The sequence below is a fragment of the Vicia villosa genome, linkage group LG3 (genome assembly GCF_029867415.1).
Source record: "Vicia villosa cultivar HV-30 ecotype Madison, WI linkage group LG3, Vvil1.0, whole genome shotgun sequence".
In the NCBI taxonomy this organism is placed as follows: Eukaryota; Viridiplantae; Streptophyta; class Magnoliopsida; order Fabales; family Fabaceae; genus Vicia; species Vicia villosa.
In genome coordinates, this window is record NC_081182.1 from 41578832 (window position 1) to 41590815 (window position 11984).

The following is an 11984-nucleotide window of genomic DNA, read 5'->3' on the forward strand; positions in this document are numbered from 1 at the left end:
TATCAGACAAACCTATTTAAATAAATATGAATAACTTTATTATTGCTATTATTTTAATATATTTGTATTTTGAATTAAAATATAAAAATAAAAGTTACTTATTTTGAAGAACTTGTGAAAATAAGCTGAAAAAATCTTATGAACAATGTCATGAGTTATTTTCATAAGTTCTCTAAAATAAATAGTATCACATAACTTATGTTGATATGTAAACTTGACTAAGTCAATGCAAATAAGTATTTTTGTCCTATTGATATTTTAATTTGTTAGTCTATTTAAACACTAGTTAAATTGCTTGTTTAAAAATATTTAATTTAAATAGCCTTTTATATAGGCTAATAGCCCAAACAGACATTCGAAAAGGTCAGACTCATGACAAAAAATAAGTCTATCATATGCCACATGCCACACTTAGGCTTTAAAATTTTTAGCTGGCTAGATTCAGATTTGGTAAAACCTAACTCGACCTAATATATTCCTACCCCTAAAAATTGTCTGTTGATCTTCATGCATGAAATGCAGAGATCCGTTAGATGGATCTTGAATCTGGATCCCTTGCGCTCTAACCTAGGGTAACATTCCTACTCCACAAGTGTGAATTAGTGTGTTTTTCTAGACCATGATTATTGGGCCTTATAGAAAGAATAAGGAAAAAAAAAGCTAAATTAACGGATTCTTTCTACTAGTTTTCTTTTTGTGATGGGAACCTTTTGAGTGGAAAGAATATGTTGTTTAAAAAATATAGTTAGGATCTAACTTTTCAAATGATTAGGACAAGAGTTCATAAAGAGAACAATTTGAGGATCAATACTTGCATTTGTGTTCACAAATTTTACCTCCTTTACATATTTAATACTATTTTTTTTTTCTTTACACAATATCTAATACTACTTTTTAAACAATATAAAAGCTACCTTATTTTTGGTCAAGAAAGCTGCTTTGTCCCTTGGTTTCACCCACACTCAAAGACATCATTTTTGTCTACATTACCAGTCTTGATTTCTAACCATGCACCCTCACATCACTTTATATCTTTTACTTAACACAAAATTGGATAATAATCAATAAAACTTACTTATAAAAAGTATTCATAAGCTACATAGGCTTGTATCAGAATAAAACTTCAATGATTTTTTTATAAATCTGTATTGTATAAGTTAATCGATATTCACACAAAAAATGTGTAGCAAAAAAAAGTAGGATTCTCATGGCCTAACTCTAAAATAAATGTACAAATCCTCAAAAAAAAACATGTCAGAAAGTTTGGCATCTAACATGAATTTACCTATGACCAAAATCCTACTTCTAGGTTCTACCTGAGCTCAATTCAATTTTTTCCCAAGGTTATGTTGGGATCAAAGGCCTTGAAGTTGAAACTGAAAACTCCTTGATAAATATGTCCACTTTTACCAATCAAAATGAATACAAAATTCAAACAGCTTTGAATTTTAGAGATTGTGTGTTTGAACACCGACAATATCACGATGATATCGCACGTCAGGAGTGAAGCTCAAACTACCTGTTTCACATTCATCGTGTGTTGTCCGAGTAAAGTTCCCGCGTTACCAAACATGCTTGGGTTAGTTTCCTTTTGAGTTCTAAAGCCTAACAGGAAACCCAAAGTTGTGAAATGTCTTGATGGTTCCATCAAGACCTGCTGCAACAACCGAGAGTCCCCATGTTTCTGGTATACGATTCTCATGCCATAGGTCTTTAAACGATAGCTCCTCATGATCAAATTCAATTTCTGATAGAGGTGAATCCCAACTGGGAAGTTTCTCCTCGGGCCATGTCATAGATCGTCGGCACGAACCATCAATGGAGAACCAACTCCCAAAAGAAAAACGTTCCGACTCTCTAAAACTGGGAGCAGCCGCTAATTGGAGTTGTTTTTCGGAAGAATAGTTGGCAAAGTCGCTGAGAGAGCAGCTTCTTTCTGATGTCATGCCTGACCAAGGTATTGCGACCGTAACCCCCTTGGAGCGAAAATGCTCACAAGAACTGTCTGTTTTTCTTTGTTTGGAAAAGTAATTTCCCGAGTCATTGAAGTTCCAAATATACACACGAGAGTCCTCTCCAACCGAAATTATGTGATTTCCGCTTGATGTAAATGAACCAGACATCTGACTTCTTGACATTGGAAGACCTGCAAATTTTTAGTATGTCAGCCAACTAAGAATGGAAGAGCTTTACAATTTTGGCATTGCCAATTAAACAATTGAAGTATCAACACTTGGCACTCTACCTTTATATGTCTGAACAAGTTCAGCATCTTCGAATATTCTAACTTTGGAATCTCGTGATGTGATCATAACTCTGCGATGGTTTTTATGGGAAAACTGCAACAAATTTGGGCGTTCTAAGGTTAATAAAGAAAATAAAAAGCATAACACTTTGACTTTGGCAATGAAGAGTTTCAAGAAAAAAACCTGAATGCCAGTAATCTTGTTGCCAGATGATCTCTTCTTCTTTTCGTTGACACGAATCTTGGCCTTATGCACGAATTGTTTACCTAAAACCATAAAATCCAAATCAGGAATCACTTTCAATTATCAATTCTCTTCTTGCATTGTATTAATGACAACAGAAATGATTATCGCATAAGTAAATACCTGAAGCTACATAAAAGCGGCAAATACCACAAAGGGAACCAACTATAAACCCCTGCATAGTTGAAAAGCAATAAGTTCAAAATTTTACCAATTTAAGCTACCAGAAATGCAACTTAAAAACACAATTCTGGAAAGTCGAGTATTCATTAACATACCTTCCCGTCTGGCTGATAACTAACAGCACTAATGACATCTCGCGTGTCTGCCCAGTCAACAACTCGCTCTTCATGTATTCCCCATATTCGGACTTTTCCATCTATGGAGCCACTTATGAAGTAATTATTTTCATCAACCGGGTTGAATTGAATGCATGTAACTGTTTCCAATTAAAATAGAGACTCAATTATGATCATACCATTGGGATAAAGATATGCTAAAATACTTACATCACAACCAATTATGAAAACAAACCGAACCAAACCAAACATATGCTGCAAATATGTTAATAAGTAAATAAATCGTCAAAACAATTGAAGACTTGATACTTACCATAATCTTTGTGATGGAAGACTTTTAAACATTGATTATAACCAATTTTCCACATGCGAACTGTTTTATCCATAGACGAGGAAAGGAGCATCTGCAAAAGATAAATTAGTTCAGATACCATTTTATAGCAATAACAACAAATAGAGCTTATATCAAGTTAAACTCACATCAGAATCAGACCAAGCCAAGTCCATCACATCACCGGAATGTCCATATAGTTCTTGAAGCGGTGATTCCTCAATTTTGAGAATCTTACTCGGAACAACAACGGGCGATTGACAACATTTCTTCGAAGAAAAAGACACGCCATGTTTCAATTTGCTAACAGCACTAACTTCTTTAGCATAACAAATACTAGAAGCATTCAGCGACGAAACAAGCCATATACGAACAACACCATCTTCGCCTCCAGTTGCTAGATACTGCCCACTGGGACTAAACTTCATAGTCCAAATTAGACCTTTATGTGCTCTAATCTTTTGTCCACCATACACCGCACTAAACTCATTCCAGCTTTTCTTGTTGCGCCTCACATTGATTCGACAAGTTTCATCCGTACTCGTGCTAATAAACTTCGATCTAACCATCCCTCTAGCTAGTTTCCCACTGTTCACAAATTGCTTCCACCAGTTTTTCTTTTTCTTTTTACCGAATTCCTCTACAGTCTCAGCTTCTCTATGTCTTAACTCTTGTAACTCCTCTCCTTGTAAACTTGCATCAGTTTTTTCATCATCATCATCTCTGTTCTCCGACAAGCCTCCCGCCTCAGAAGTCGCTTTGTCCATTGAAGACAAAACACAATCATTCAATTCTGCTTCACTGCAATCCATTATCCTCTCGTCGGAGTGCACAATTTTGTTTTCAGAAGAATCATCAACAAAACCCATCTCTTGTAGAAAAATTTCCTTTCTTTCCTTCACACTAAGAGGCTCATTAAGCCAAAACTCATACCCAAAATTTTGCTTTATCAAAACAGATTCTTGACGAGGTGAGAAACAATCCAATGAATCAAAGAACACATCATTATCTCCTTCATCAGAGATCAGCATATCTTGCAATACTCCTCAAACAAAAAAGTCCCACATGAAAATAGAAACCTTTCCCCTCTCCTCACAAATTCACCTTAAATATCAATCAAACCAGCAGAGAGACCAAGTACGAGGAACTAAGAAACAACCTCAGAAAACAACCAATGATCCCAATACTTAAATTAAAAAACATATATAATAATATTAAAAAACTAATCCCAAAACCCTGATAACATAAAAAAAAGAAAAAAAGAACCAAACTGAGAATCAGAAAAACAAAAGTGTAACAGTGTAGTAAATATCACGCAAGTTGAATTGAACACCGACCCTCCAGTTAATAAGGAAGTAACAAACCTCAAGTGCAGTGAACGAAAGCAACGAAGAAAACGAGAGGCGTAGGTGGCAGTACCCTGGTTCAAGACACGAGAGAAAATGGCGGAAGACGAAAAACAGTTGTCTCTTGTTATGTGAACAAAAAACAGCCTCGAGATTTGAGGGTTTCGGGATTGAAACTCGAAAAGCAGAAAAGAAAAACACAGAACTCACGCACGAGCGACAAACACGAACGGCGCGACCCGAGATACGAGAAACAAGAAGAAGCTACTACTACACCACTACTACGACTCTGTCTCTGTAACAACAACAACAGCAGCAGCAGTAGCAGCAACAAAAACAACCACCCTGGTTTTTTTTTTCTTCTTCTTCTTGTAATCCTCACTCACCTATCGCTATCTGTCATCATAACAAACAACAACAATAACCAAAAAGAGAATTTCAGTGTCATTAATTAATTTAATCACATAATCAGCGTGGCGCGAATTAAAATATAATCATGATTTGCGCTAATTATTTGATGAATGATTCTTCATTAATTAATTAATAACGTGCGTTGTTATTAAATAAAATAAATAAAAATGGAAAAAAAGGAGGAGGGAGGGATGGGTAGCATGGGTAGAAAAAGAGTAATAATGAAAGAGAAAGCGATGAGACGAAAGAAGAAAGGGTCTAATAGTAATAGGTGTTGGAGATGGAACCATCGTAGGTCTAGTTATTACAGCAAAACATTACTACTACCACCACACTGCATTGCACTTAATTCCTTGGGTTTCGTGTTTCTGTCTTAATGTTATTACCATTCATGCTACTCTATACACTTACTACTATAGACTCATCTAGACTTAGTTGGCTTTTTTTTTTTTAACCTAACTAATTGCTCCTTCTAATGTCACCAACCATAGGGTTTACATAAAAGAGAAACTTTCTTGATTTTTCTAGTACTAATAAAGTTCTTAAGAAACTCACGTGACCAAATTTTTAAAAAATAATATGTTAATAAAAGTGATGAGATGGATGATGGAGTTTATTATACATCATTATCAGCGTTTTAGCATGGATCGAACCTTCCAAAACATGCCTCAACTATCACACGATTCATCACCCTTTTCTTTCCCCATTTACAGCTCGTTATTTTGGATTTTTCATACTCTTCTTCACATTTATTGCTTTTTCTAAATTTATTTCTAATTTATATAAATATTAGTATGTATCTATAGAATAAAAAACTCCTATAAATATAAATAATTCTATTGGGTTGATTGATTTGATGGAGAGAAATATCCGTGGCTGGTGTTTTCCCAGTTCCTACCACTAGTGTACGGTGAGAAGCTCCTTTCAATTCTAAAAATATTTTGGCTTCATTATCTGCTTATTGCATGCATATAAAATTAAAAAAATTAATAATTCAGGATAATTAGTTATGGGTATTAAAGAAAATTAACACTAATTAGGGTTATAATTTAAGATCTAAATTAATGACTAAAATTGTGGATCTATTTATCCTTTGTTCAATTTTCAAGATTTGCAACTTTTTGAACAAAATTTGTTTCCAAAATTTGAAAAGTAGGTTATGCATGTTTAACCTAAAATCAAATCTAACATAGCCACCAGATTTTACTGTTCAGTTGAAAAATGTAGGTAAGAATTTTCATAAGACATGTTTCTTACTTTTATTCTGACTTCACAAATTGAAAATTCCAATCAAGCACTAATTGACCAAAGTCAAAGTCACATTTTTCATATTAGAGAAATTTTATTAGAAAAAAATAATGCATTTTCAGAGCATATTTTTCGTAGATTAATTAGTATCAATCTGTTAATATGAACTAATTGTTATTAGTTTTGATTTTTCTTCTATCTTAGGAATGCATTATTAAATGGATTTTTTTTTTACATATAAGTATATTTGTTTTTTTTTAACAGAAGTATATTTGTTTTTTATGATATAAAAACAAAGAAAGAATGAACGCAGTAATGGGAGACAGATTGAAAACAGGCACAGGAAAGCTAACAGAGTAAGTGAGATTCACAAAAAAAGTTTGCATAAAAATTGGCATTCGTATAAAATATAGTACTGTAGAAATATTGAGAAAATAAAAAAACATAACAGAAAGTAGAATAGCTAACCTGGACCCCAAGGCTTCAATCCCTTTGCAAATTGAAATCGGAAAACACGTAACAAGACGGTGTCGGAATTTATATTTTCTAAGTCCTAAATCTATAATAGTAGTTGTGTACTCTGTTGTCTGTTGGTCTGCGTGTCTTTAGAGAGAGGAGAAAATATTTATAGGAATAAGAATAATTTTCAATGTAGCGTTATCCATATAAAAATATAAAAATGTTGAAAAGAGTATATTTTGATCATAGAATCAAATCATAAATAGTCAAAAAAATAATTGAAATGCATAAGTAATTAGATTAAAATATAAAGGAATTTGTATTCTGATTGTGGATATTGTTTATGTAACAATGGAGCTGGGCTACATAGGTGATTAAGCTGGTTATCAATAATATTGGATTTATTGGTATTGTTTAAAGTCTCAAATTTTACTTTGACTTTCAAATTTTAATTCTAATTCTAGGTACTTCACTAATTTTTCTTCAAGCTATCTTTTGGGTTGTCTGTGGAGGTCTCTGTCTAATTGTAATGTTTATTTTAAAATATTTATAGAGAAGGAGAGTAGGCGAGATTTCAGTCAACAACATTCGTTAATACATCGTCTATCATTAGATCTTATCGGGTGACTATTTGCATCTCACGTCAGGTTAGTTCAAAGTTGTTTTAACCGTTTATCATATATAAGTCCAACGACGTGTCATTTCCAGTATTATCTCACTCTCAATATCAATTTCAACCTACTTTTCTACGATTTCACTAACTTAGGCGTTAGAGTGTTAACCTTGCAGGTTCTCCCCGCATAGTTGCACAAAAAGCTCTCGTTGTCGTACTATGAGAGCTTTTTCCCTCTGCATTACATATTTCTTATTCCACCTCGAAACAATGTCGCAATCTATGGGAATCGAAATTTGATTCCCTTGAATTCCCCCGAGGATCACTATTTCTTTGTCGCTACTCCACCGATCTTCGTTCTACTATAGCTCTTAGTCAGTTCTATTAAAACTAAACCAACGTCAAAATCCACTCAACAGAACATCATTGTTATTGTTGTGATGGTTAACACTCCTAATCTCCTCCATGTTCTCCAATAAAAGCAAATTCACTCATAGTAACTTCTCCTTTTATTCTGACTCCTCTAATTCTAACTTCTTCGACCATCAACCAGAGTAGTTTCCAAGTTTTACCGATCTTTCAACCTCGTCAACAATTGCTTCAAGGCCAAACTCCCAAACAACGTCGACTGCAACCACATATATCTGGACAAGAGATGCTTCAAAGCCTCCAGCAGCTTCAAGTCAGCCTAAGCATTGCAAGGAGCGAGTGAACTACTTAACAATATCTACAACTTGGTGCAATAACATAACTCACACTTCTTGTCTAAAAGACCCTCACAGAATTGAGAAAAAACCACAATATGTTCCTCATATAGACCATTCAATGTGTGAGGCATTATTGTGCAACAACCATGAAATCACACCCCAACTGATCCTCGTTGATACAACCTCTCCACACCGAACAACTCCAAGATCACCAGATCGCCTCCAGCGTCAAAGACCCTCATTTCCTCTTCATGGTTCAGAGGGAAAATATGGTAGCCATACTCCTTTAGAAGAAATCCATCCTTATCAATCATTGCCCATGTTACTCCCATGTAAAAGACAAACACGATGAAGAAACGCTAAATTTTGGGCAAATAAGGAACCTACTTTCCAAATGCATTGTCAACAGCAGGATCCTAAAACATCTTAAAAAACCCCTGAAGTTGGGACAACTATGACGGGACTCAGGATCCTGACGAACACATCAAACACATGGACATAATACTTGATTATCACCATATGAATGATGTAGTAAAATGAAAATTAGTTGTCTTAACCCTCAAAGGAGCCATTATGATATGGTTTAAGATCCTACCAAATGGGCACATCAACTCTTGGAATGAACTTTGTGATTCTTTTACTGTCTAATTCATCGTACGAAAAATGGAAACCCACAACTATTGTCATCCTCAACGAAATCCAATAAAAGAAAAAGGAAACCATATGGAAGTACTCCTTTCGGCCTTATTTATAAGTCAAAGTCTTCAAAAAATTTGGCCTTAAATATAAGCAAATGTGAGCATATCTATGTGCATTTAATATTTTATTGCAAAATTATCCATGCATTAATTACTTAATATTGTTATTGGATGACAATTTAATTGAGGGTGTACTATTAATTATGTTATCTCTCTTAATGAAATAAAAAAAATTAAATCCATTTAATTGTCTTTCTTAATAAATGTGAAATTTATCTTTTTTACTTATAAATCAGGCCGGAGTAGTACATAGATTGGTTCACCAAGGTAATTGTAGAGGTAGGAGATAAATTATTGGATGAAGAGTTAGATATTTAAAGGGTTAAGGGTAAATTGTATGTTTCACAGAAATTTGGGGTTAGAAGCGCTAGAAGCTTAAGTGGTCTCTTAGTTATAGCTCAACCATTCATTAACTTGAAGAAATGCTCATGGCTAAAGAAATGGAGAAGGTTATAGGTTCAAAAAACCAATTGAATAGTCAACCAACGGAGAGAGACTTCAATCGACTTCATGATAAAGAAGACCAAAGATGTAACACCCTTCTAAACCCCGAAATAATTATAACAATTACAGAGTAAAACATGTAGCAAGGATGCTATAACTCTTCAATTAATTTAAAATCACGTATGTCATGCATAATCACGAGGAAAACACTATGCTCCATCTTTACTAACATGTTAACACAACGGAAATTATCTTATAAGTTGAATAATGTATCAAACCATAATCATCACATCGAAACCAACAAAATTATTCAACAAATAAAAGTTAGAGTTATCAAACAACTCAAAAGTAAACAGGCGTTTCCTCCCAGTGTTACAAAACCAAAGCATGACACCGACCCTACGAACTAAACGAACGAGTCAACATGCTATCCTCACCAAGCACAGTTGCTACACTTTAATCTGAAAATGATCAACACTAAGGGTGAGTCTCATTCACAATTAAACAATGTTATCAGTTCATAAACGATAAAATATCAACAGTATAATATCCACCCAATACCAAACACATTCAGATTATATACACATTTATCAAATCATAACAGTTGATTAAACACACCATATTATAACATTGGACAACCTTCCATTCATGTTATAATAATTCATACACCTAATGCAATGCAACTATATGCATGTGGTACCAATCATGGGATTCACCCATCTCATCGATCCACCATCATCAAGGATACGACTACCTCCACTCACTAATTCCGCACAATGGGAATTAGATACCACTGATCCAACACCAACAGGATACAACCATAATTATGATTATGTATGCATGCACCACCTTAAGCATGCTAATCACCAACACCAAACAATATGAACAATTTTGATCATATTTCAACACTGAACATCAATCATGGATAATGTATCCACACCTCAACAAAATCCAACCAATTACATTATATTATTCACACCGAACACAACATTTCATTATAAACATGTTGTCATAACACATCCACATTGTCACATTTATCAATATGTATACACAATGCATAAACTCACCAAAAGCGATACCGATTATGATGAACAACATCATCTAAACCAACTCACCAACATAACACCGAATAGTGCATTCATATTTTAACACCATTCAATAATCATGTAATACTTACATCTAACCAAACACAACATCAACATAGCAAATACATTGTCGCAACGCCACCGCATAAATACATTTATCACTTATGCATACCAGTATAATTCACCACCACAAATATCAGGTTTTCAAAATAAAATCGAGCTACTGCTATTTAAGCTATTTTATTAGATAGAAAATTAAATTATCTTTCCAACGCACAAAATGGCGCCCAAAACAGACTTACAGTTCGAAAGTTATGAGTATTAGAAATAAATTATTTTTCCAAAAAGCTACAGCGTAACGGGTTACGCCTGATAAAAATCATTTATTTTTCAAAAAGGGTTCAGCGCAACGGGTTACGAAAATAGCGTAACGAGTTACGAAAAACAAATTTTTAAAAACAGCTTAAGTGTAATCAGTTACGAAGACACCGTAACCGGTTACGAATTTGTAACCAGCCCAAAAACCCCCATCTTTCACAACCGTAATCGGTTACAACGACACCGTAACCGATTACAAACTCGTACACCGGAAAAATCCCCTTTTTGACAGCAGTCCCACATTCAACCAACTCAATTAAATTGAAAACATTTGCATCACGAAAACAGAACAATTTCATTGGTACTTCGTGCATTTTCAACAACAACAAGTTCATATAACAATTCAGATCAATCATCAAACATCGAATTGCACACAAATACGAATTGAACCTAGAAATATTAAACCTCAAAACCTAGAATACATTTTTCTATTGAATCAATAACATACGATTTGAATCCTATCATCTACAACCCAATAATATAGATTAATCGGAAGAGTCCCCCCTTACCTCGAAGGTTGATCTTGGTTCTTCCTCTTCATTGCTCTTTCGCACTTTCAAGTTCTCCGCTTTCTCTCTACTTTGCTCTTCTTCCTCCTTATTTTCACAATTTCTCTATTTTATGAAAAATATGATAATTAGTTAGTAAGGCCTCTCCATTGGCACCTCCCTTTTACTAACTACGTCACGACCTAATAACAATAATTCCCATAATTCTTCAAAAGATCCAATTTTAATTATTAAATAATTAAATAATTTCCAAATAATTAATTTAACTTAAATTAAATTAATTTATGAAATTACGGGGTGTTACAAAATACCATGAGAAATGTTCTCATTATACACTCTTTTGAACTCATCAAGAGAATTTTTTTCCAGAATTACGCATCCGTTAACACTAAATTCAAAGAAGTAGAGATAAGAAACTCGTACCCCATACAGGAATCTGCTCAAACTGATAAGACAATATATTGTTACTTCCATAAAAGACATGGGCACGATACAAACAAATGTGTACACTTAAAAGACATGATCGAAGCACTGATTAAGAAAGGAAGGTTAACCTAATACATCCAAAAGGATAGTCGAAATTATAATTATAGCAAAAGGTAACAACATAGGAAGTGAGACAAGTCCCTAAAAAAAGAAATCCTCTTACCAGGAAAAAAACTCCCAAAAAGACAATCCAATATGTAGCTAAGACCAAAGGAAAGAAGGACAAAAATGATAAGGGAGAAGAAGACCAAAGAGAGAAACATTTATTCATAACGCCAATCACAGAATTTCTTCCAAATCAAAGAACCATTCTAAAGGGACATTAAAACGAAGTATTGCGGAGCTGAGGGTGTGTTACCCTAAGATTTCGACTTACTAAATAAATGGGCAACTACGGCCCAAAGTTGGCAATTGGGCCTCA

The 11984-nt window shown here is 34.1% G+C and overlaps 1 protein-coding gene across 1 annotated transcript; it reads right to left on the reverse strand.

Moving 5' to 3' along the window:
• Nucleotides 1–934: 934 nt before the first annotated feature.
• Nucleotides 935–6746, reverse strand: LOC131661133 (uncharacterized). The gene is made up of 8 exons (XM_058930566.1): nt 6593–6746; nt 3269–4861; nt 3102–3192; nt 2768–2928; nt 2613–2664; nt 2430–2512; nt 2246–2339; nt 935–2146 (listed from the first exon to the last, which is right to left on the reverse strand). The coding sequence occupies exons 2-8, from the start codon at nt 4148–4150 to the stop codon at nt 1599–1601; spliced, it is 1911 nt and encodes a 636-aa protein (XP_058786549.1). The 5' UTR covers nt 4151–4861; nt 6593–6746; the 3' UTR covers nt 935–1598.
• Between the last annotated feature and the right edge of the window lie 5238 nt (nt 6747–11984).

Excerpts from the sequence above, each read along its gene's own strand:
- LOC131661133 (XM_058930566.1), bottom strand. The coding sequence starts at position 4,150 with ATGCTGATCTCTGATGAAGGAGATAATGATGTGTTCTTTGATTCATTG. Across the intron at positions 3,193-3,268 it reads TGGCTTGGTCTGATTCTGAT|ATGCTCCTTTCCTCGTCTAT; the intron begins GTGAGTTTAACT and ends TATCTTTTGCAG. Across the intron at positions 2,513-2,612 it reads CCGCTTTTATGTAGCTTCAG|GTAAACAATTCGTGCATAAG; the intron begins GTATTTACTTAT and ends TTATGGTTTTAG.